Below are 26,759 nucleotides of genomic sequence, written 5' to 3'. Positions count from 1 at the left end.
GCGGGCCTATGCCTCCCCTCCTCTAATAAGCCACACCCCTCTTTCCCCGGTCACATGGTGGTGACGTCATCACAGGTCCTTCAGCTGTTTCCGTGTATGAGGTAGAGAGCGGCGCTGGAAGTGTGTACGTGGCTTCTGGTCACCGCTGTTGCTTAGGGTTCTTCTCTCTGTTATCAGTCATGAGATTTCCCATGATGCAGTAGTAAGGTAAGGTTACTTGAGGTCATTTCTGTCCGGTTTTGTTGCGTTTTTGTCTGGCACAGTGTTGGTAATTATTATTATTTATTATTAGTGCTGTAAATATGAAATACAGGAGGGTTTAACCCCTTGGTGACATCAGATCTATAGTATTATGTTGTACGTGCGCCGTCACACTAGAAGGAGCGGAGCCTGCACCGTACACGGCTTCTTGCAACCGCCAAGATCAGAGACAGCGCAATCCCGGCTGTTTAACCCCTCAGATGCCGTGATCAATAGTGACCGCGGCATCTGATCAGTTAGAGATAGCGGCTTCCTCTGTCCTCCGAAGAAACTGCGCGATGTCGACCGGTTACCAGTGTCATACATTGTAATAAGCTTTTTATTTTGTTTTTCAAAAAAATGATGTAAGCATTAAAAATAAGTAACGTAATCGCCGCATCCGTTATTGTCCAAATTATTAAAATATCAAGTTATTTAAACAGACTATGTCACCAGATAATAAATGCGATAATTTTTTAGCAAGTTATGAGCAATTTTAGATTTATGCTAATTAGTTTCTTAATGACCAACTGGGCGTGTTTTACTTTTTACCAACTGGGTGTTGTACAGAGGAGTGTATGAGGCTGGCCAATCAGTGACCAATCAGCATCAGACACTTCTCATTGTTCCAGCCAATTGTTACAGTGTGATTTTACAGTGAAAGGGGACAGGTCTTCAGTATATGATCTGTGGGGGTCCGACACCCGGACGCCGCACCGATCAGCGGCTGCCTCCGGGCACCAGACGTCCCTGCTGAAAGCAGATGGCTCCGGTCGTCAGTTGTCCGATCGTGGAAAGCCCCTTTAAAAACTACATCACGTCCCATAGAAGACATGTTCTCATACGGCAATGTCACCAGAAATATAAAAAAGTTCTGGCTTTTGGAAGGAGGGGGAAAATTTTTAATTGGCTGCGTGTCCAAGGGGTTAAGCACAAAACATGAGACCATAAACATTAATGGATGACAGACTGGTCCAGAAGGAGAGACCCTGCCCGCGTAGACTGCGCTCTACAAGAGAAGGAGACCCTGCCCGCGTAGACTGCGCTCTACAAGAGGAGAGACCCTGCCCGCGTAGACTGCGCTCTACAAGAGAAGGAGAGACGCTGCCCGCGTAGACTGCACTCTACAAGAGGAGAGACCCTGCCCGCGTAGACTGCGCTCTACAAGAGAAGGAGAGACGCTGCCCGCGTAGACTGCACTCTACAAGAGAAGGAGAGACGCTGCCCGCGTAGACTGCACTCTACAAGAGAAGGAGAGACGCTGCCCGCGTAGACTGCACTCTACAAGAGAAGGAGAGACCCTGCCCGCGTAGACTGCGTTCTACAAGAGAAGGAGAGACCCTGCCCGCGTAGACTGCGCTCTACAAGAGGAGAGACCCTGCCCGCGTAGGCTCCACAAGAGGAGTCAATAGGTGAGGGTAGAAGCCGGTCATCCGGTGGAGTAGTTGCAGCCAGTTATTTCAGGGTGTAAGCTTTTCTGAAGAGGGGGTATTCAGGTTTCTAGTGAAGGTTTAGATTGTGGGAGAAATCAGATGTGTTGGTTTAAAGAGATCCAGAGTATGGGGGATGTACGGGAGAAATCTTCTGTGAGGAACAGAGGAGCGGAGATTATGTGTGGGGAGGTATCAGGAGATTAGAGCAGAGCCATATGGAGAGGACAGGTTGTGGACTGGAGATCTTGTGGGAGGTATCGGGAGATTAGGGCAGCACTGTATGGCGGGGACAGGTTGTGGACCGGAGTTTGGGTAGGTATCAGGAGATTAGGGCAGATATGTATGGAGGGGACAGGATGTTGACAGCCTCCCATGTCATTTTTAATTTAGTAGGCAATGGACAGCCAGTGACCACAGAGGTGGAATGAGGGGAGAGGTAGATTTACCCTTGCAGCTGAGTTGAGAATGGGTAGGAGGGGTGCAATAGTGTTAGATGGGAAGCCACAGAGAGGGATGGTGGAGCAGTCTAGTCGGTGGATTATGAGGACATATATTCTGGCATGTTTGTTTGTTCGAGGGTGAGGAAAGACTGACTTCAAGAGGGTTTTTGTGGTGGAGGCAGCAAGAAGTGATAAGCGCTTGGCTGTGCCGTTTGAAATTAAGGGTTATTCCAATACAGCGGACCTCTGAGACGGGGAAAAGTGCGGAGCCATTAACTGTGACTGATAGTTCTGGTAAGGGGGTGAGTGAAATGGGATGAAAATGATTCCGTTTTGTCCATGTTGATCTTTAGGAAGCGGGAGGAGAAGGAGGAGATAACGTTAGACAAACTAGGTAACAGGGAGGTCACATCATGACCAGTGAGTTTACTGGGACCCTCGAAAGACACTAACAGAGAGAGGGTAGGACGAGGAGGTGGTGGTGTGTGAGTGGGAGATACTAAATGTTTAGTTGGTAAGGTATTAGGAGATCCAGGAGAGGGCCAAGGGACTAGAGAATTTGTATCAGTAGGGTGTGGTCGAAGGCGGTGGACAGGTCTAGAAGGAGGAGCACAGAGTAATGTAGAAGCAGAGGACAGGTCTAGAAGGAGGAGCACAGAGTAATGTAGAAGCAGAGGACAGGTCTAGAAGGAGGAGCGCAGAGTAATGTAGAAGCAGAGGACTGTTCTAGAAGGAGGAGCACAGAGTAATGTAGAAGCAGAGGACAGGTCTAGGAGGAGGAGCACAGAGTAATGTAGAAGCAGAGGACAGGTCTAGAAGGAGGAGCGCAGAGGACTGTTCTAGAAGGTGGAGCACAGAGTAATGTGGAAGGAGGAGTACACATCACATTTTACAGAAGTCTGTGTATAAGATTTGGCTGCTAAGGGACTGTTCACATCATCGTTGTCCTCCCATTCAGGGGTTCCGTCTGAGGTTTCCGTCCGGGTAACCCCTCAACGGAAAGGCAAACTGAAACCTAAGCTTCCGTTTCCCTCACCGTTGAGATCAATGGTGACGGAAATGTAGCTAATGGTTTCCATTAGTCACCGTTGTGACAGGGTTCCGTTGTTCTTGATGGAACCAATAGAACAGTCGACTGCGCTTTTGATTACGTCAAAACGGAGGAACCCTGTCACAACGGTGGCAGACGGAAAGCATTAGCTAGGTTTCCATCACCATTTGAGTTCAATGGTGAGGGAAACGGAAGCTGAGGTTTCCGTTTTTGCCTTTCCGCTGAGGGGTTAACCCGACGGAAACCTCAGACGGAACCCCTTAGCAGAACACAGACGGTGATGTGAACGCAGCCTAAGTGATAAGATAATGCAGAGATCCTGCACACACCGCACAATACATGCTGCTTCCTCACACTTCACTGCCGGGACCTTCCGTACGTGCACTCTTCACTGCCGGGACCTTCCGTACGTACACTCTTCACTGCCGGGACCTTACGTGAACCGCGGTTGGTGTCTGTCTTGCAGATGTGAATAAAGTGTTAGTTAAGAGTACAGTGAAGTACAATTATTATCAGGTGAAACACTCTACATGGAATAGGGGAATACTGTAATAAATTAAGAATTTTAGATGTCTCTGAAGTAGGGATGCACGATGCATCGAAAATTTGATACTGTGCAAAAGGTTCAATACTGTTATTTCATGTATTTCGATACTAAGCTTTGCGGCCGCACAGCTTAGCATTGGAACACATGAATGTATGAGAGCGGGGCTGCGGCTGTGTAATACAGCCATTGCCCCGCTCCTGATCCTGACAAGTGCGCGCTGTCAGGATAATGCGATGCGGTCAGCGCCACACTAATGAGCGGCGGCAATCAAGACTGAACATGGCGGGCGCACTACAAAACACCCCCATGTTCTGTCTTTAGTGCTTGAACCGCCGCTCATTAGTGCAGCACTGGCCGCATCACCTCATTCTGACCACGCGCGCCGCTATTCTCCTGAATGCTGCGATCAAAGCTGAACGCATCATTCAAGAGGAAAATTAGAAGGGGGGGTGCCTTTTAAATCGCGTCACAGGGAATCCCTGGGAAGCAATCGAGGGACATACCATATATGGGCAGACAGCCCAGGGTCCATTGAAGGACCCCAGGGCTGTCTTACCATATTTCCTGTTGTTAAAGAGGCTCTGTCACCAGATTTTGCAACCCCTATCTGCTATTGCAGCAGATAGGCGCTGCAATGTAGATTACAGTAACGTTTTTATTTTTAAAAAACGAGCATTTTTGGCCAAGTTATGACCATTTTTGTAATTATGCAAATGAGGCTTGCAAAAGTCCAAGTGGGTGTGTTTAAAAGTACAAGTCCAAGTGGGTGTGTATTATGTGCGTACATCGGGGCGTTTTTAATACTTTTACTAGCTGGGCGCTGTGAAGAGAAGTAACATCCTCTTCTCTTCAGAACGCCCAGCTTGTGACAGTGCAGATCTGTGACGTCACTCACAGGTCCTGCATCGTGACGGCCACATCGGCAGCAGAGGCTACAGTTGATTCTGCAGCAGCATCAGCGCTTGCAGGTAAGATCGACTTACCTGCAAACGCTGATGCTGCTGCAGAATCATCTGTAGCCTCTGGTGCCGATGTGGCCGTCACGATGCAGGACCTGTGAGTGACGTCACAGATCTGCACTGTCACAAGCTGGGCGTTCTGAAGAGAAGAGGATGTTACTTCTCATCAGAGCGCCCAGCTAGTGAAAGTATTAAAAACGCCCCGATGTACGCACATAATACACACCCACTTGGACTTGTACTTTTAAACACACCCACTTGGACTTTTGCAAGCCTCATTTGCATAACTACAAAAATGGTCATAACTTGGCCAAAAATGCTCGTTTTTTTAAAATAAAAACGTTACTGTAATCTACATTGCAGCGCCTATCTGCTGCAATAGCAGATAGGGGTTGCAAAATCTGGTGACAGAGCCTCTTTAAGGCTACTTAGGTATGTCCTAACAACTGCCTGTGTACTAACAGTATATAGATATATGCCAGTGCATTACTATCCGTGTATAGATTTACGCCAGTACATTAAAGTAAAACATACAGTAATATTAAGCCCTTAACGACCGGAGTATAGTGTTTTTACGTCGGCCGTTCAGGGTAGTTCTTCTGAAGCACCGCCTTTTCACGTCGGCACTTGAGAAGAACTTTCCCCACGTCGTGCGGGGATCTCCTGAAGCCCGTGCTGTTGCGAACAGCCTCGGGCTTCAGGGCAACGATCGAAGAACACTAGCAGTATTTAATCCTATTTAACCCCTCAGATGCGGCGCTAAATAGCAAGCACCGCATCTGAGTGATTTTAGAGGGAGGGAGCTCCCTCTCGCATCCCACTGGCATCCCCGCGTGCATCGTGGGGTGCAGATTGGTTCTATGGCAGCCTGGGGGCTTAACAAAGGCCCCCAGGTCTGCCTTTTAGTGATTGCCTGTTCGGCTATTCCAGAGGTATGACCTAACAGGTGCCTGTCAGTTTTACTCTGACCGGCAATTATACACTGCAATACTGAAGTATTGCAGTGTATTATAATAGCGATCAAAAGCTTGCATAGTAAAGTCCCCCAGTAGAACTAAAAAAAAGTTAAATAAAGTTTGAAATAAATGTCCCAAGTAAAAAAAATAAAAACCCCTACTTTTTCCCCTTACAAAATACTTTATTATGAAAAAAAGTTACTCATATTTAGTGTCGCCGCGTCCGTAACTAACCCAACTGTAAACCGATTACATTATTTAACCCCCACGATGAACGGCGTAAAAAATATAATAAAAAACAACGCCAGAATTGCTGTTTTCTGTTCATCCTGCCTTCAAAAGAATTTGATAAAAAGTGATGAAACCGTCGCATCTACTCCAAAATGGTACCAATAAAAACTACAAGTCGTTCCGAAAAACAAAAGCCCTCATACAGCGGCATCGGTCAAAAAAAATAAATGTTATGGCTCTTAAAAGATGGCGACACAAAAGCAAATAATTTTGGAAAAAAGTTTTTTTTTACTGTGTAAAAGTAGGAAAACATAAAAAAATCCATATAAATTTGGTATCGCCGCAATCGTAACGACCCGCTGAATAAAGTTATTGTGTTATTTATACCACGCGGTAAACGGCGTAAAATTAAGATGCAAAAAAGGCGAAAGTTCTGTTTTTTTTCCAGAACCCCACTAAAAAAAGTTATTAAAAAGTTAATCAATAAATAATAGGTACCCCAAAATGGTGCTATTATAAAATACAACTTGTCCCACAAAAAAAAAAAGTCCTTATACAGCTATGTCAACACAAAAATAGAAAAGTTATAGATCTTTGAATGCGACGATGGAACAACATACAAAATTACTCGGTCATTAAGGTTTAAAATACCTTCAGTATTAAGGGGTTAAATAAAAAAAAATACACATTCTGTACAATAAACATTAAAATAAGTCTCAATACATAAAATATACACATTCGGTATTGGCGCAGCCGTAATAACCCGCACAACTATTTTTTTGCGTCCTTTATGATGTGTACGCTGTAAAAAAATTAAATAAACACTGCTTTCTATCACTTATTGTGAGGCACGTGATGCGATGAATTTAACCTCCATGTGCCTCACATTAATAGTAATTAACCCCATCATGTACTTTACACATTAACCCATTATGACTGAGAAACATGATGGGGTTAATTACTATTAATTTGAGGCACGTGGAGGTTAAATTCATCATCACCCCACACATCAGAAAATGGAAGAAGTTTTTTTTAATACTGTTGGCAAAGTATTGTTTTGGTATCGAAATCGCAATACTAAACGAAATATCGGTATCGAAGTCCAAATTCTGCTATCGTGACAACCCTATACAGAAGATCCAGGATCTCTGAGGTAACTTCTAATATCTGTAAAAACTTATATTAGGGGTATATTCATTCATAAAGGGCATCTGTCACATTGACCACCAGTCTGATTTGTTGGCAGCAGATTATATAGCAGGAGGACCTGAGCAGATTGTGTCTCTCCATTCACTTCTATAGGAGTTACAGGAACCGCCTAACAAGGCCACCCAGAGGTGGAGCCGCATCTATTAGACATTCCTGGCATATCCTGGGGAGAGTTGTCCGTGTTGGGAGTACCCCTTTATTCCATGGGGTGACGGCTCTGAGAAGATGTTTCTCTCAATGATCAATAAGTGAGGTTCTGTATGTCACACATGATGTTGTCCACTGTATGATCTCCATCTTCTCCTCTCCTCATATAGACGTCTGCAGTACTAGATCCTCCAGTTCCTCCAGTTTTCTCATCTTTTCCTCCACAACGTTCCTTCTCCTGAATGACCCACCAAGGATGGACAAGGACAGGAATGAGATGAGCAGAAGAATATTAGACTTCACCTTGGAGATCATCTACCTGTTGAGCGGAGAGGTAAACTTTTCTACATTATAGAACAAGTCACACATAGGGAAGGGACAATACATAATAGGAAGAAATCCAGTGTCCTGTATAACAGCGTCCAGACCTTCCAAGCGCCGTCAAGAAGCTGAAGATCAGCCACCAATATGGTCAGTTATGTGTCATGTCACCAATGCAGCAATAGTAATGTTGTAGAGCAATGAGAATGACCAGGAACCAGGAGGATCAGGATGACTATAGAAACATAGGAGATGACGGCAGGAGGAGAGCACATGGTCCATCTAGTCCCCCCAATATTAGTTCCTTTTCAGTTTTGGCCTCGGTATATTTCCTCAATGTCTTTTTGTAGGTGAGGTCTCCAGTATTACAGATGTGGGGTCACTAGAGGTCTATACAGCGGGGTCACAATCTCCCTCTTTCTACTGAGGGGGGAATACTGTGTTCCGTTCTCTAAGTGTCTCTCTCCATACACAGGAGTACACAATAGTGAAGAAGACATCGGGTGACTGTACGACTCCCATCATCCATGAGTCAGGAGGATGGAGCAGTAGTCAGAGCCCCATCACAGAGCCTCCCCCTCACTCCCGGATACAGGAGAAGAAGATTTTAGAACTGATCTACAAGATGACTGAGCTGCTGACTGGAGAGGTGACACTGCTGGGAATGCTGGGAAATTCTACAGTAACAGCACTGGAGGTGTCTGGGTAATGACTGTATCATTGTGTGTGTCAGGTTCCTATAAGGTGTCAGGATGTCACTGTCTATTTCTCCATGGAGGAGTGGGAGTATCTAGAAGGACACAAGGATCTCTATGAGGAGGTCATGCTGGAGAACTATCGGCCCCACACATCACAAGGTGAGAAGAGACGGATATATATATTGTTCAAGCCCTAATACCATCGTGTGGAGAATATACACACGTGGTTCCTTAGCTCCGATCACTCGTTCGTTCGTTCGTTCGTTCGTTCCTTGCTTTGCTGCAATAGGGTATGTTCTTAAATTCTAACTTCAAATAGAAACCTAACCACTGTCCATATGTCCTATAATGATATATTAATGGCAGAGAGGGGGTCCCCGGCTCGGTACCACACTCATTTAGTCAGATCCTTGAAAAACAGTAAAATAGTTTGCCCTACATTCGGTTAGACATCGCTTTATTCTTCATGGTTGTAGCCGTGTTCTCTGGTTTTCTGCAGGACGAGCTGTAGATTTTTAGCAATCATATACAATGAATTTTTGTGTAGCATCAATTTATGTGATTTTGTTTTTTTTATGTGAATATAGGAAATAAGCAATTTTCAGCTTCGTTTTTTAACAAATTTTTTATACTGTTCACGTTTTACACTGAATAACCTAGTAAATTAATTCTTCTGGTAATTTCGGTCATGTGGATACCTAATATGTGTAGGATTTTTTTTATTGGTATTCACAACAAGCCCCTTGGCTACCCGTCGGCGATGCAGCATTTAAGGGATTAAACTGTGGGAATTGGATGTTTCTCCAGTATCCTCCATTGCAGCAGGAGCCTGGCTGTCAATCACAGCCGAGCTCCCACGGTGATCACCATCACGTACATGTACATTGCAATGCAGCCAGCTGAACCTTTCCATGACGTGCCTGTACATGCTAATGCAAGAAGGGGTTACATTTTGTGCAGGGAGACACAAGCCGTTCTCCCTGCAGTAACACTACTGTCCCAGCTGTGCTCAGGATAAACAGTATTGTACTTTTCCCCCTGCCGTGCGCAGTTCAGGATAAGCAGTGAGAGAGTTAAAGGAAAGGTGTCGTTAAAAAAAATAAAAAAAATAAAAAAAAAATATATATATATATTTTATTTATTTGAATATATAAAAAAAATTTTTACATTACATTTTTATTTTTATGAGGGCTGCCATTTTTCATTGCTTCTTTGTATGTCTCTTCACGACACAAAAACAGATGCAATTCGACAATTACAGGGAATAGGAGATAGGGTCGGCTCCCTTCCCAATCTCCTTGGCTTCTGCCATTCTAACTTTTTTACTGCGCATGCTATGTGAGATGCGCAGTTCACAGAAACCAGCGTAGAAGCCGGTTTGTACGGGGAAAGCTGGCGCCATCTTGTTGAAGCCCGGCAGCATAGCGGGTAAGGCGTGTGTGTGCAGGGTGCTTGTGGGGGGGGGGGGCGGGAGTAGTGGTGGATTGCGGGGGTGTGTGTGCGTGTGTGTGTGAGTTTGCGGTGGTGTGTGCGGGGGTGTTTGTCGGTGGGTGGGGTTGTGTAGTGGTTTGCGGGGGAGTGTGTGGGGGGGGGGTTTGTGCGTGCGCATGGGTGGGATTTGGGGGGTGCGTGCAGGGTGCATGTGGGGTTGGTGGGTGCGTGTGTGGGGGGGTTTGCAGAGCCTCTGCATGTGTGGAAGTGGTTTGTGGGGGGAGCTCCATGATGCGCCAGAATTATTAATATCTTTAATATTTGTGGCTCATCTCTAGGTCCTGTGGGCCACAATAGAATCTACAGTTCATTGACCTAATATTTTTATAGTGGTGCAGGGGAGAAGACTGAAGTCGCTGTAGGTGAATATAAGTATTTCTATTTTTCATATTCCTAACTTTTATTTTTTTTGTTTTGTAGGTTCCATGGGACTACGTCGTAGATTCGGTGGACTACAGTGATGATCTATTTTTCTTTTTTTTAAATAAAATGTTTAACGAGGGTTGTGTGGGAGAGTTTTTATTTCTACAAAAATCTTTTCTTATGTCTCTGTATTTTTTTAATACTTTATTAGCACATTGATAATGGCAGTTGTCTGACATCGCCCATTACTACGGCGGGGCTTATTTTTTTTATAATCAGCCAGATACAACATAGCAGCAGCAGGCTAGCATTACCACTGTTTTTGGCCCTTCCCAGCCTCATAATACCAGCCTGCGGCCGTCCCAGTGCTTATCCATCACGACAGGTGGTCCGATACTGGGTTGTACCCGGCTGTTCCCGGCACCCCTGGTGGCTGTGAGTACCGGGGCAAAAATGGGGGATTAGTGCGAGCCCTTTACTGGCTAACACTAACCCCCCCGCGTTAGTAATGGGCATCGTCAAACAGACAACTGCCATTAATAAGGCGCTAATGAAGTATTAAAAAAACACAGGCATAAGAAAATATTTTTATTGAAATAAAAACTCCCCCATACAATCCTTGCTAACCATTTTATTTAAAAAAAAAAAAGTAGATCATCGCAGTAGTCCAACGAATCTACGACGTAGTCCAATAGGTCCAGCGGAACATGCAAAGAAAATAGTTAGGCCTCAAGCACACTTCAGTGAAATGCTTTAGTGTGCTATCCATTTTTTTACATTTTTCATTTCTATGGGGCCATGCACAGTTCTGTTTTTTTTTTTTTTTTTTTAATGTAACAGTCTCGCCCATTCCATTCATTTGGTCCAATGAAACAACGCACCGCACACGGAAGCTATGTGTGAACTTGTCGAATACACTAGCGTTTCTTGTAAAGTGGTTTTTAAAATTCAGGGATTTTTTATTTTTTTTTGGGCTTTGTTAGGACTCCAAAGAATTGAGCCGACACTTTTTTTTTATGCAACGCATTTTTTAAAAATGTCTAAAAAAAAAAAAAAGTATGTACTAACGGCTTGCTATCCCATTGATGTAAATGGGAAGATTAATCAAGCATTTTTTGTCACTTTTTTTTTTTTTTTTTTACCCGCTTTGTGTGCGCTTTTTTGCAAGTTTTTTGGCACATAATTAGGACTCCCAATAACTATGGGAACATTTTACGTTCAAAAGAATTGACTCAACACTTCTTTATTTACACAACGCGTTTTCTAAAGATGCTTGCGCCAAAAAGCGCATTGTATGTGCTATCTCTTTTATGTAAATGAAAAGCGTAATCAAGCGTTCTTTGCAGCTTTTTTCAGCATGTAAAATGTGCCAAAAAACGCATCAAATACACGCCGTGTGAACCTGTAAACTGAAAAGTCATTCACTACAGGGTCTTCCCTCTTGACTTTCATCACTCTTAGGCCAGATTCACACGAGCGCGTGCGTTTTGCGCACACAAGAAACATGGCGTTTTGCGTGTGCAAAAGGCACTTAACAGCTCCGTGTGTCAGCCCTGTATGGTGCGCGGTTGTGTGCTTTTTGCGCATCCGCCATCATTATGACACTCCGTTTGGATGTTTGTAAAGAGAAAAGCACGTGGTGCTTTTCTGTTTTCATTCATCCTTTTCACTGCTGTTGCGCGAATCACGCTTGTTCCACGGAAGCGCTTCCGTGTGACATGCATGGTCTTCACGCACCCATTGCTTTATTGACGTCAAATAGAGACAAACACTTTGAACACAATAAAAGCATAAATCCCTCGCAGATAAAAGATGGAATCAGAAGATTCATGCAGCGGATCAACCAGATAATAATCCGGTCAAAGGATCCCCCTGAATTATATAGATATTAAGTTACTAGAATAGACAGTAAAAAAATTTTTTTTTTGCATGGATTGGTATATAGAGTATCAGAAGTATAAAGGCAATAAAAAAGTCACATTTAAGCAACAAAATACATACACCTGTCAAATACGGGAATAACCAGGAGATCAAGACCGGGGGTCCGCTGCTAGACCCGACACGCGTTTCGCTAATGCTTCGTCTGTGCAAAAATTTTTTATTTTTTACTGTCCATCCATGATCATGCCCACCTAGCTCTGCTCATGCCGCAGTCAGGAATAGCCCGTTTTCAGCCCGCACCTCCTAGCTGGGCACAATACATGCTCTCACTCCCTGATAGGAACTCATGAACAAGGTGGCTGCAAGAACGGAATAAACTACATACAGACAGGCAGTGCTTCTATGAACTATACATAGTATATGGGGGAGCAAGGAGGAGGAACGAGGTGGGGTGATCACTGTACCTCTGTTACACTGACTGCTTCCTCCTGATGGAAGTAGTGTAAAGCACCTCTCCATATTCCCCTATACGGTGTATTATTCATTGAAGCGCTGCCTCCGAGGGGTAAGGGGCTGTATAGGCAACGTATTCCACTGTTTGTCTACAGTGGGATTTGTTGCAGCCTTCCATCGGAGGTGTACATCAGGATTCCTACCAATGTATAACTCTGACAGAAGGCTCAAAACGTGTTGTGCACAGAGCGTAAAATCTACCATCATCAGCCATAACATTATAACTTCTTGCCTAATATTGTGTATATCCCCTTCATGCCACGAAAACCGCTCTGACCCATCGAGGCATGGAACTGCACAAGACCTCTGAAGGTTCATTTGATATCTGGCACAAGACATTAGCAGCAGATCCAGTAAGTTATGAGGTGCGGCCTCCATGGATCAGATTTGTTTTTCCAGCACGTCCCACAGATGATCCACCAGATTAAGATCTGGGGAATTAGGAGTTGAAGTCAACACTTTGAACTCTTTGTCATGTTTTTCAAACCGTTCCTGAATAATCAGTGTGGCAGGGCACATTATCCTGCTGATAGAGGCCACTGCCATTTGACAATACCGCTGCCATGAATGGGTGTACTTGATCTGTAACAATGTTTAGGTTGGTGGGACGTGTCACAGTAACATTCACATGATTTCCACAAGTTTTCCCAGCAGAACATTGCCCAGATCATCTCACTGCCTCTGCCACCAGCCCCTCTGCTGCCAGTATTACGTTTCTCATCAATTTATTCTACAGTAGTTCTTCCCATAATGCATCCTGGTGCCATCTCTACCCCAAGAATGTGATGCACACGCACCCCACGTGATTATTTAGACCAGGCCACCTTCCATTGCTTTATGGTCCAGTTCTGACGCTCCCGTGCCCATTGTAGAAGCTTTAGCCAGAGGACAGGAGTCCGCATGGGCACTCTGACTAGTCTGTGGTGACGCAGCTCTAAATACAGCAAGATGTGATGCTCTGCGTGTTCCGACACCTTTCTATCATTGCCAGCATTACGTTTTTCAGCCACTTGTTCTCCTGTGGGATCAGACCAGACGGGCTAGCCTTTGTTGCCCACACACATCAGTGACCTTGTTGCTGGTTCCTTGGTTGTCCTTCCTTGGACTACTCTTGGTAGATACTAACCACTGTATATAGGGAACAGCCCACAAGACCGGCCATTTTGGAGATGCTCTAAGCCAATCGTCTACACGTCACAATTTGGCTCTTGTTAAAGTCTCTTAGATCCTTATGCTTTTCCATGTTTCCAACACATCAACTTTAAAAACTGTCACTTGCTGCATAAATATCTCGCACCCCTTGTCAGGCGCCATTGTAACGAGATCATCAATGTTCTTCACTTCACCTGTCAGTGGTTTTAATGTTACGGGTGATTACTCTATAAATTGAGGAGGACCGTGTGAATTGGCTTCATTTAAAAAAAATTATATGTATATGTGCAAATGTCCGAAGAGGTCTCTCTCTCTCTCTCGATCTCTCTCCTGTCATGAGCTCATGGAAAACAATTACAATTAAATGTAATCATATATATTTTTTTCTTCATAACAGCGCAAGGGAAAGGAAACTTGGAGTAGTTGTATCTTGTCTGACCGTGGGTTCCCTACCATGAAATGTAGAATTCGCTAATAACGAGAGGTGTCATTGTTTCAGGGCACTTTTTTTGGGTTGGCAGGGAGCTTTTAACCTCTTCCCTCCTCAGCCATTTTTTGGATTTTCACTTTTGTTTTTTCCTCCCCACCTTCCAAAAGCTATAATTTTTTATTTTTCCGTCTATATAGCCAAATTAGGGCTTGTTTTTTGTGGGACAAGTTGTAGTTTTTCATGGCAGAATTTATTCTACCACATAATGTACTAGGAAGCTGAAAAAAAAATATTTGTGGGGTGAAATGTTCAAAAAAACTGCGATTACACTATTTTTTGGGGGTCTTGTTTTTACAGCATCCATCAGGAGATTAAAAACGACATATTCACCTTATTCTACAGGTTGATACGATGACGGTGATACCAAATTTATATGTTTTGTTTTATCTTTTACCACTTTAAAAAAAAACAAAAAACAATTTCATAAATTAAAATTTTTTTGTGTGTCGCCTTGTTCTGAGAGCCATAACTTTTACATTTTTCCATCAATTTAGCGATGTGAGGGCTTCAATTTTGTGGGGCGAGCTGTAGTTTTCATTAATACCATATTGGAGTATATGCGACTTTTTGATCACTTTTTCTAACTTTTTTTTTTTTTTTGAGTGCTAAGGTGACCAAAAAAAAGCAATTTGCCTGTTTTATATATATCTTTTTTTACGGCATTCACCAAGCGGGTTAAACACGCTATATTGTGATAGTTCGGACTTTTACGGACGCGGCGATTTACAGTTATGTTAACTTTTATTTATTTTTGTAACATTGATTTAGGGAAAAAATGGGAAAAGGGGGGTTTTTTAAACTTGTAATACTTTTTATCTTTTTTTTTTTTTTTTTGGAGCATAAAAAAAAAAACTTGATTTAACAGTTTTTTTTACTTTTTGTATTAGTCCCCCAAGGAGACTTGAAGCAGCGATTGTTGGATCGCTTGCATGATCTACTGCAACACTAATGTATCGCAGTATATCGTGATTCTGACAATCTCCTTTGAAAACCTTCCGGAGGCATAGCTTCAAAGGAGTACAAAGATGGCAGACCTGGGGTCCTTTATTAGGCCCCCAGGCTGCCATAGCAACCGTTGTTAACAGCCCCCCTGATTCTAACACTTTAAAAGCTGCCGGCATTTAAGGTGTTAAATGGGCGGAATCAAAGTGAACTTTGATTCCTGCCTGTTGCAGTGAGGTGTCGGCTGCGTGTAACAGCCGTCACCTGTTGTGTATGGAGCGAGCTCAGCCCGTGAGCTCGCTCCATACTTCCCCTTAACGCTTATCACGTACAGTTACGTGATTTTGCGTTAAGGGGTTAAAAAATGGTCTTTGCACCCGACAACTTTCATCTGTATCCGCAATTGTCAGGATGTGCAGTTTAGACTCTGATAAACCTAGAATTAAAGGTGTAGAGAGAAGTGTCTGATATATAGACAGATATACAGTAGTCATGTATTCAGTCGCTGTGTGTTTCCTACAGATGGATCCAGTAAGAGAAATCCACCAGAGAGATGTCCCAGTCCTCTGTATTCCCAGGACTGTCCAGAGGAAAATCCCAATGTCCCAGAGAATCATCAGGTAGATGAAGCTGAGCCCTATACAAGATCTATATAGGGGGGGTGTGTGGAGCTTTTTGGTCCTGCGGTCATAGATGTGGTCATAGATTTTGGTGGTTTCTGCTGTATTGTACTGAATTGTTACATATGTGAAATCAGGGGGAAGATCTGACAAATAATAAAGCGGAGGATGAAGAAGAAGAGCGGGTGAGGGGCGATCAACCGTGTAATAGTGAAGCGGAGGAGGGAATTCCAGGAAGTGTTACCACAGGTCAGTAATAATGAATTTAAAAAGTGAATTGGAAAATTTCATAAGGTGAGGTTCCTCCTTAGTTCTATATTACAGTAAGGCTATGTTCACACGCTTAACCAAAAACGTCTGAAAATACGGAGCTGTTTTTAAGTGAAAACGGCTCCTGATTTTTCAGAAGTTTTTTTTAGCAACTCGAGTTTTTCGCTGCGTTTTTTACGGCCATTTTGGAGCTGGTTTTTCTAAGGAGTCAATGAAAAACTGCTCCAAAGCCAGTTCAAGATGTAATGTAAAAAAATGCCGCGTCGGAACAGAATGCTGTTTTCTCCCATTAAAATCAATGGCCAGGTATTTGGAGGCATTCTGCTTCCGTTTTTTTTGGGACGTTTTTTGGACGAAAAACGGACGAAAATAAGCCGTGTGAACATACCCTAACACTTCATAGAATGTGTTATACATAGTGCAGGACCTGAGAGAGCTGTGACTGCACATAGAAGTTCTCTACAAGGTGATCAATAAATCCGGTCATGCACTAGGCTTAGTGTCAGATAACAGAGGCGCTACGGCAGGGGCTAGACAGACTTTTGTATAGTGAGTGATAAATCGCTGTCCCTAGGAATTAATTGAGTAACTTGATCTCTTAAACGCTCCTGACAAGTGTGTAGCTCTGAAATCTTAGCATGTAGCAATTAAGAAATAAACGCTACCAAGTTGCTTGACAATTTTATCACTCGCTACAAAAATAAGTCTAGCCCCAGCCTAATAGCTGGGAACTGGGAAAACTTAAGTTAACCACTTGAGCACCACAATCAATACTAATGGGTGCCTCCTTGACACTTCCAGCCTTGACATTGCAATGTTGGCTTGACACGCAGCTTTTTTTTTTTTTGTGGTGTTTTTCTGACCTTTTAGTGCGTTTTCTGGGTCCATTGTGTAGTTTTTGTTTCTGGGGTTTTTTCAAAGTGCAGAATTCTCTCAGTTTTTAGCTTTTATTTGGGGGGGCATTTTTTCATTGAAAAACACCAGAAAAAAGCTTGTCACAAATGTATGAAAAAAACAGCAGAAAAACTCTTGTAAATAAGTCTAGAAGTGTTAGTGTTTTTTTACAAGCCCAAAAAAATACCGTGAAGGAGGCATAAGGGTAAATTCACACTGATTTGTTGCAGAAATTCCTGTGACTGTTTCTGTGCACGGATTTCTGCCTCCTTCAGATAAATGGAACAATCATATTCACATGTATGAATCGGAGCACATGTAAGTTATTGTGCAGGAAAGGGTTAAGCATCATTCTGGGCAAGTCAATAGAAATTTAAAAAAAAAACATACATTTTGGTGATTGCTTGTAATTTAATTAGTTAAACCATTACGTATCCTCTAATAATAACGGCGAGAAGAAAGATCCTCATTATAGTTCTATATTTAATATGAGGCGGGGACAAGAATTGAGGAACTATTAGGGCATGACCACACGTGGCGGATTTCCTCCGCAACTGTCAGCATCAATGCCGCACAGAATCTGCGTTGCAGATTCTGCTGCGGATCTGCACAAAATGTGCAGTAAATTGATGCGGACTAGCTGCTGCGGACTGCGGGAAAAGTGCTTCCCTTCTCCCTATCAGTGCAGGATAGAGAGAAGGGACAGCACTTTCCCTAGTGAAAGTCAAAGAAATTCATACTTACCGGCCGTTGTCTTGGTGACGCGTCCCTCTTTCGGCATCCAGCCCGACCTCCCTGGATGACGCGGCAGTCCATGTGACCGCTGCAGCCTGTTATTAGCCTGTGATTGGCTGCAGCCGTCACTTAGACTGAAACGTCATCCTGGGAAGCCGGACTGGAGACAGAAGCAGGGAGTTCTCGGTAAGTATGAACTTCTATTTTTTTACAGGTAGCTGTATATTGTGATCGGTAGTCACTGTCCCGGGTGCAGAAACAGTTACTGCCGATCGCTTAACTCTTTCAGCACCCTGGACAGTAACTATTTACAGACGTCTCCTAGCAACGCTCCCGTAATTACGGGAGCCCCATTGACTTCCTCAGTCTGGCTGTAGACCTAGAAATACATAGGTCCAGCCAGAATGAAGAAATGTCATGGCAAAAAAGCAAGACGGATCCGCAGCACACATAACATGTGCATGACAGCTGCGGACTTCATTGCGGAACTTAGAATCTCCATTGAAGTCAATGGAGAAATTCCGCCATGAGTCCGCCACTGCTCCGCAACAGACAGAGCATGCTGCGGACACCAAATTCCGCTCCGCAGCCTATGCTCCGCAGCGGAATGTTACGCATCGTCTAAACGAACACTTCTAAATAGAAGTGGAAGTCAATGCAGAAACGGCTCCGCTGCGGATTAACGCTGCGGAGTGTCCGCAGCGGAATTTAAGTGAAATTCAGCCACGTGTGAACCCAGCCTTACAAAACACACAAGGTTCCCATGACAACTCTGCCCACAAGTCACAAGGGGACATGTTGTCTTCGGGATATTCCCGTTGTACAACCTTAGACTGCAATATTAAGCAATCAGATCTCTACTATAATCTACTTTACACTAAATAGCTTTTCTGAAACATGTCTTCTGGTCGGTCTCCTTTAAGGGTATGTGCACACGATATCCACCATTACGTCTGAAATTACGGAGCTGTTTTCAGGAGAAAACAGCTCCGTAATTTCAGACGTAATTGCTCCTACTCGCATTTTGCGAGGCGTCATTGACAGCCGTAATTTAGAGCTGTTCTTCATTGAATTCAATGAAAAACGGCTCAAATTACGTCCAAAGAAGTGTCCTGCACTTCTTTGACGAGGCAGTCATTTTATGCGTCGTCGTTTGACAGCTGTCAAACGACGACGCGTAAATTACAGGTCGTCGGCACAGTACATCGGCAAACCCAAATGAATGGGCAGATGTTTGCCGACGTATTCGAGCTGTATTTTCAGGCGTAAATCGAGGCATAATACGCCTCGTTTACGCCTGAAAATAGGTCGTGTGAACCCAGCCTTAGGGTCTTTAAGAAGCTCTTATAGTGGCGATAAAGATGTGGTTGTTTTTTTTTTGTGTTTAGTTCTAGATCCATTATTATAAGAAATCTCGTATTTCACATGTAATCTACATACAAAGATATATCAGTGGTGATCACCTGCTCTCAGAGGCCACTTCACTAGATCCACCTTATTAGTACTCTATAGGACCCTCTTTCCCCTTAGAACATCCTGAATTCTTAGTGGAATGATATAACAATGTACTGGAAACCTTTATTACAGATTATGATTAATAACCTCACTCTGTCTATTCCGCTACATCATAAAGATGTTCTATAAAATTGAGATCCGGTGACTGTGCAGCCATTATTCTCTACAGACCGCATTGTCATGTCTGTGAATTCAGCATGAGATGTGTCCTTTGTGTTATGGCACATTATCTTGTTAAATGTAGACTGTGGCCATGATTTTACATGATATAGTTGCATCGCTGGTACAGTGATACAGGGCTTGAGCCCAATGATATGCATGCTTCCTCCTTCCCTCCAGTCGCTGTTTAACGCATTTCTCCCCATAGATTGGAAGGAGGGGGGAGCGTGCATATCATTTGACTCAAGCCATTTATTGCTATCATGAACAATCTCCTAAACTTCTGCACATTACTGACTAAGTGATAGACTGCTGAAATCAGCGTGTCTCACTACATTACGCTTCCCTCAGACACCGCAGCATAAATATCTAACAGATCTGCTTTGTTCTTGTATTTATAGTGATGCCCAATTGGTAGTGAAGGAGTAAATGTGTGGGCAGAGGACAGGCCTGATTGCCAGACATCGTTGTGCGTCTCAAATATTTGAGTTACATCAAGTAATTTATGTAATAAAAGTGGTGGCTGTTGTATACCAGAATCATGGATTTGATATATTTTAAAATGTTTTTCAAATCTTAAGTAAGGCTGGAATCACACGCAGGGTGGATTTATAAGGAATGGCTTATACTTTAACCTTCCTGCTGGATCCCCTTCTGACTTTAGCTCAAACGGCATCAAAAACTGCATGTTTCCAGCCTAATAGAAATGTTATAAATTTGTCTACTTTGTGGTTTGAAGAAAAAAATATCACAATCTATTCTTAATCCTAATAGAAACTTCCAGTAAGAACTCTGAGGGAAACTTCATGTTATCGATAGATGATGAAGATATCAAGCAGCAGTCTTCAGGAGAAAACCCCATTACCGTACATCCAGGACTTCACAGTACAGATCTAGCATATAATTCTACTAATGAGGAACCTTCTCCTGGCCAATACCAGATTGTTACCAGAAGTACTGCTCAGAAAGCGGGCAAAAGGTTTCAGTGTGGTAAACAGTCCACAAAAAGCTCAGGTGGTTTTATACAGAAAAGTAACACAGGGAAGAAACCATACTCTTGTTTAGTATGTGGGAAGTGGTTTCCAGGTAAATCACATCTTGTTATACATGAGAGAAGTCACAAAGGGGAGAAGCCGTATTCATGTTCAGAATGTGAGAAATGTTTTACATATAAATCAAGTCTTGTGAAACATGAGAGAACGCACACAGGGGAGAAGCCGTATCCATGTTCAGAATGTGGGAAATGTTTTTCAGATAAATCAAGTCTTGTTGGACATGAGAGAAGTCACACAGGAGAGAAACCATATTCATGTTCAGAATGTGGGAAATGCTTTACATATAAATCAGATCTTGTAACACATGAGAAACGTCACACAGGAGAGAAACCATATTCATGTTCAGAATGTGGGAAATGTTTTATAGATCAATCACATCTTGTTAGACATGGGAGAAGTCACATATCGGAGAAGCCATATTCATGTTCAGAATGTGGGAAATGTTTTACAAATAAATCAAGTCTTGTTATACATAAGAAACGTCACACAGGAGAGAAGCCATATTCATGTTCAGAATGTGGGAAATGTTTTATACATAAATCAAGTCTTGTTATACATGAGAGAATTCACACAGGGGAGAATCCATATTCATGTTCAGAATGTGGGAAATGTTTTACAACTAAATGGCATCTTGTTACACATCAGATTATTCACACAGGAGAGAACCCACTTTCATGTTCAGAATGTGGGAAGGGCTTTACAGCTAAATCATATCTTGTTAGACATGAAAGAAGTCACACAGGGGAGAAGCTGTATTCCTGTTCAGAATGTGAGAAATGTTTTGCACAAAAATCAAGTCTTGTTACACATGAGAAAATTCACACAGGAGAGATGCCGTATTCATGTTCAGAATGTGGGAAATGTTTTACAAATAAAGGTCGTCTTGTTGCACATGAGAAAATTCACACAGGAGATAAACCATATTCATGTTCAGAATGTGGGAAGGGCTTTACACATAAATCAAGTCTTGTTAAACATGGGAGAGCGCACACAGGAGAGAAGCCGCATTCATGTTCAGAATGTGGCAAATGTTTTACAGACAAATCAACTCTTGTAGTACATGAGAGAATTCACACAGGAGAGCAGCCATTTTCATGTTCAGAATGTGGCAAATGTTTTAGCTATAAATCAGTTCTTGTTACACATGAGAGAAGTCACAAGGTGAAGGTTTTTTAATGCTCAGAATGTGGGAAGTATTATTACTGAAGGCAAACTTCGGGATCATCAGAGAAGTCCCTCTCGAAGAAAGCCATTTTGATGTTTTCATGTGTTGTTTTTTTTAACTCATCTGAGAATTCATATACAGAAGAAACCATAGTCTCGTTTTGAGTGTAGGAAATGCTATGAGAAAAAAAAAATTTTTTTAATACATCAATTTATTCACAGACATTAATAATGAACTGGCATAAATTACATGTGGAACTGATTGCTTCTCATTTACTTAACCTTTTTCAATCTAAGAAAGATGCTACCCCCCCTGCCAATGAGGGAGACTCTTATAGTTCTGATCCCCAAACCCGTTAAAATCCTAAAGACTGGCTCCTAATGGCCTTTTTCACTTCTTAATTGCAATGTTAAAATACTAGCTAAAATTCTAGCAGTGCGTTTGCAGAAGGTTATCTCTCATGTCATTCACCTAATTGAATCTAGCTTTATGCCAGGGAAGGACACTGATATTCACCTACGGTGGGTATTCACTGATGTATCAATTACTTGTGGCTCCTGGATTGTTGCCTTTTTGGACTTGGAGAAAGCATTTGATTCGGTAGAATGGTCATATCTGTGGTCTGTTCTCCATTGAGTGAGCTGAAACGTAAGGTGAATAAAGTTCACCTCTTTCACTGAACCTGCTGGAGTGCTGCCGTTTTTGCTTTTTGTGGTCTGTGCTGGGTAGATTTTGGCTTGGCCTGAGATTTATCCAATGAATATGTCTACTTTACTCCCAACCTATAGCAAGTGTCAAAACTAATTGTCACATTTCCCCTTCCTTTACCCTGGCCCAGGAGATGGGACACGGTTGCCGGTTGTCCCCTTCACCTTTTGCATTGACTATTGAACATCTTGCTCTGGCTATAAGCGGTTCACATGACATAAAGTTCTTCGAGCTGAGGTTGACGTATTTACATCCTTTTCTGGGTTATCCATGAACTGGTCAAAGTCCTTGGTAATGGCGATGGTTACAGCGGCCAGGGATATTGCACTTCCCTCCCCACGACAATGGGCAGATACAATTACTTGGTATAGTAATTAGCTCTAATATCCATAGTTTTATACCTGACTACATTGTTCCCCTGGTACAACGTCTTAAGCTGGATTTTGATAAGTGGAAACATCTTCCTCTCACAGTTACTGGTCATATTAATTTGTTTAAGATGAAGTCCCTCCCTAGATTTCTGTACCTCTATCATAATTCCCCAGTATGGTTGCCTCTATCATTTTACTCCAATATAGAGAAAATATTTAAGATGTTTATTTGGGCAGGAGGTTCCCCAGAATTGCTCTTGGTATACTACAATTGCCTACTGAACAAGGTGGTCTGGCCCTTCCGAATCTATATCTTTGATTTCCTTGCCAGCCAACTAGTGTATGTTGGGTTCTGGTTTACTCACAGACATTTTAACCCCTGTACAGATCTGAAAGCTTCACTTCTAGGCTACTACATGGCTTTAGTTAACTCCTATATATAAACAGCCCCCCCAGGACACTCCTTACAACTCCACTGCAGACTCACCTGGAGGTTTGGCAGAGGTCACTGTTGCTTTTAAGCTCGGAGATGGTGTCCTGGTCACCTAGGATGCCACTTTGGTATAATCCGATCCTGCCTTAGTTACAGCGAATTCCTAACCCCAGTAGGGGGATAGCCTTAGGTATATTAACTTTGGGTGATTTGGAAGATAAGGTAGCTACCTTTTGCACAACTTCGGGCCAAACACCAGATCCCACCTCATTTCAGGTTTTGTTATTTCTATATTACACATGCCCTCTGGTCACAGTTTTCAGGGTATATTGTCAGATTATGTACATCCCCGGTGGAGGATTGGGGAACACAGGAGGTGTTGACTAAACCTATAGCCACGCTGTACAGACAATTATGTATCTTCCAAAAAAAACGTGATAGAATTCTAGACCGATGGTCCCAGGCTCCTCCCTTTGATTTCCTTGCCAGCCAACTAGTGTATGTTGGGTTCTGGTTTACTCACAGACATTTTAACCCCTGTACAGATCTGGAAGCTTCACTTCTAGCCTACTACATAGCTTTAGTTAACTCCTATATATAAACAGCCCCACCAGGACACTCCTTACAACTCCACTGCAGACTACCCTGGAGGTTTGGCAGAGGTCACTGTTGCTTTTCAGCTCGGAGACAGTGTCCTGGTCACCTAGGATGCTTTGGTATAATCCACTCCTGCCACAGTTACAGCGACTTACTAACCCCAGTAGGGGGATAGCCTTCGGTATATTAACTTTGGGTGATGTGGTAGTGGAAGATAAGGTGGCTACCTTTGCACAACTTTGGGCCAAACACCAGATCCCACCTCATTTCAGGTTTTGTTATTTCCAGCTTAGACATGCCCTCTGGTCACAGTTTTCAGGGTATATTGTCAGATTATGTACATCCCGGTGGAGGATTGGGTAACACAAGAGGCGTTGACTAAACCTATAGCCATGCTATATAGACAATTATTGCATGTCTCTTCCAAAAAAAACGTGATAGAATTCTAGACCGATGGTCCCAAGCTCCTCCCTCTGTATCTACTTATCATAAAGAAATGCTGACTGCTTTGACTGATCCTTTAATATCAACAAGAGACCGCCTTATGCAATTTAAAACTTTCTCATTAAATTTCTTACACTCCTTCCAAATTGTTTATGATGGGACGAATACATTCTCCTATCTGTCCACGTTGTCAAAGAGCTGATGGATCGTCCAGTTATTTCTAATTTCTGGACTTAAAGGCTATATAAACCTTTGATGGGCTTTTTATTTTTTTAATAAACAGGTCAGTCAGTGTGTTTGGTGTAACTTTTTTATTACTAAGCTATTGAGAAGACCCGGGTAGCTAGCAGGTAAATAATTCAATCGAAGAAACTAATGTGCCAGAGGCACAGTGAAACCCATTTTCCCAGCTCCCAACTGAATGTAAGTAAGATATAACTTTTAATGATCTATTAATAAAAAATCCAGGATGGACAACAAAGGCACAAAGAGTTAAAATTGGCTATAGACAACTAGCAAATGCTTCATATAAGTGCTGCCAGATTGAGGCAGGATTAGGTACGAAAATCTAATTTCAATAGGATGCCTGCGTCAGCAGCTGCAGACTGCCGGACATACGCCGGTGTCACGGTATATAAGATTTAGAAGCTAGTAGGTCATAGCAGTTAAAATTTATATATATATATATATATATATATATATATATATAGCCCCCCGACATGTTTCGTTGTCAACACAACATCCTCAGGGGATCACAATGGGGCTTGTGACCGCGCACTCTACTTCCTTGTAATTTAAAAACTCAGACGTGCCCCACACAGGAATCACCTGTGTGGGGACCAATAGAATTGCACAGACAGTGACGAGCCTCTGTAAAGTAAGATTGGCATCTAGGTAAGCCAATCAAGTAAAGGTGCACATGCACCAGTCAATATGCGCGAGCCGATTAAGGCTATAAGACATAGCCCACACAGGAATCCCCTGTGTGGGAACCAATAAGGTTACACAGACCGTGACGAACCTCTGTATCGTCAGATTGACATATAGTTTAGCCAATCAGATAGAGGTACCTATACACCAGTCAGTACGCGTGGGCGGCGCATACGCATACCGTCCCAAAGTGGCCTTAGCCGATTGAGGTTACAAAACGGCAAATACGCATGTCTGTGGACTTATAGCCCGCAATCTTGGATCTATGCACTGATTTAACGGTAAGTAATAGATGTGTGTTAAGAGGAACACACATCTAAATATCATATCTAAAAATAGCTCCTAGATATAAGGAGACAAAGAGGCTGCATTAGGTATAAAGTTCGTAAGTAGTAATAATTATGTTACTTAGTGTATAAATGATCTATAGTCCATAGAGATAAACCGGTACTATGAAATACCTAACGATACACTGTATTAAAAATTAGGTTTGTGAAATAGTCCTATTTCTGAGTAAACAAGGAAGAAGATGTAATCCATCAAAGTGGACAACGGATAATGTGTATTATATAAAGTAGGAATGCCGCATATATCACATGATGAACTAGTGATACTATAATAGTGCTATAATGTCGACATAACGTCAATCGGTATACATAAGTGTACAGGTAAGTCTAAGATACAAAAGCTATAGGAAGGTGACAAAAGCCTGTGTATCCATTTGGCTTCTTCCTGTAAAAGCTGACATTGAACCCGTCAGGGCCATGGAACTGACGGATTCAGGTAATAGCGAAAGATAGAGCTGCTGTGTATAGAGAATACAGAGCAGCTGTATCTAAAAAAGTAAAACTAATTTTTAATAAAGACTAATTATAAAATGACACTAAACACACTGACCTGTATTAACAAAAAAATGCCCATCAAATGTGTATATAGCCTTTAAGTTATGGAATTTATTGAACTAAAATTTGGAATTACTTGATCATAGAATCTGCCTCTTACTACTGGTGGAAGATCTTCTACATACTGTAGCTGCCAGATCCCTTATGATGATCTTATTGTTTTATGTAAAGAAAACCATCCCCATGAATTGGAAACACCCCACGGTTACCACATTGTCAGAATGGATCATGTTGGTAAACTTTAATCTGACACACTTTTAACTCACATATAAAGCGCGCGGATGCCCAGGTAAATTTCTGAAAATATGGCATTCATGGGTAGTCAACCCTGATACTAGTCAATAGTTTTGACCTCAATTTTGATATCCAATTATCAAATCTAGTTGGACTTGGGGGCTGCTGATGTTTCTACTCAGTCTTCCATTCCTCCACTGTGCTTCTCCGCTGAACTGCATATATCAGGTCCTTTTTAAAAAAAAATTATCTTGGTAATAAAAGGCTGTTTGTTAGAGTTTTGTTCTGTGTTTGTATATACATATCGCTATATATGAAGAAATGTATCCTTGTATTTTTGTTAATACCTGACAATGTCAATTTGGTACTCTTGGATTACTTATTGTATATATAATTTCTTGATGTGTATCTTTTGTACCTGTACCAATAGTTTTTTATGAGGTCTTAATAAAAATTACCTTAAAAAAATAATAATGTTCTACTGTGCCCACCAAAATTTCCGGAACACGCTCATAGCTTTTGAACGTCTCGAGGTAAAGGGTTGAAATTTGGATGGGATTTAATGGGGTCATAAAATCTACCAGTTAATGCAAAAAAAATAAAATACCCCACCCCCTTGGGGGCGGTGGGGTGGGCAGGGACAGCAAAATCTTAAATGGCACG

General features: G+C 42.5%; 1 protein-coding gene across 1 annotated transcript; it reads left to right on the top strand.

Moving 5' to 3' along the window:
• The first annotated feature begins 101 nt into the window (after positions 1 to 101).
• Positions 102 to 26,465, top strand: LOC142660171 (uncharacterized). Its single transcript, XM_075836788.1, has 7 exons — positions 102 to 207; positions 7,384 to 7,547; positions 8,010 to 8,183; positions 8,268 to 8,391; positions 15,587 to 15,684; positions 15,822 to 15,933; positions 20,032 to 26,465. Exons 2-7 carry the CDS (start codon positions 7,470 to 7,472, stop codon positions 21,486 to 21,488), a joined length of 2,043 nt encoding a protein of 680 aa, XP_075692903.1. The 5' UTR covers positions 102 to 207; positions 7,384 to 7,469; the 3' UTR covers positions 21,489 to 26,465.
• The last annotated feature ends 294 nt before the right edge of the window (positions 26,466 to 26,759 follow it).

This window comes from Rhinoderma darwinii, chromosome 1, assembly GCF_050947455.1.
Source record: "Rhinoderma darwinii isolate aRhiDar2 chromosome 1, aRhiDar2.hap1, whole genome shotgun sequence".
NCBI lineage: Eukaryota > Metazoa > Chordata > Amphibia > Anura > Rhinodermatidae > Rhinoderma > Rhinoderma darwinii.
Note: the sequence above shows the minus strand (reverse complement) of the source record. Positions and strands in the feature narration are given on the sequence as shown.

Bases quoted from the DNA above. Each gene is read 5' to 3' on its own strand.
- LOC142660171 (XM_075836788.1), top strand. From the start codon at position 7,470: ATGGACAAGGACAGGAATGAGATGAGCAGAAGAATATTAGACTTCACC. The intron at 15,685-15,821 runs GTAGATGAAGCT...ATGTGAAATCAG, and splicing joins ATGTCCCAGAGAATCATCAG to GGGGAAGATCTGACAAATAA. The intron at 15,934-20,031 runs GTCAGTAATAAT...TAATCCTAATAG, and splicing joins TCCAGGAAGTGTTACCACAG to AAACTTCCAGTAAGAACTCT.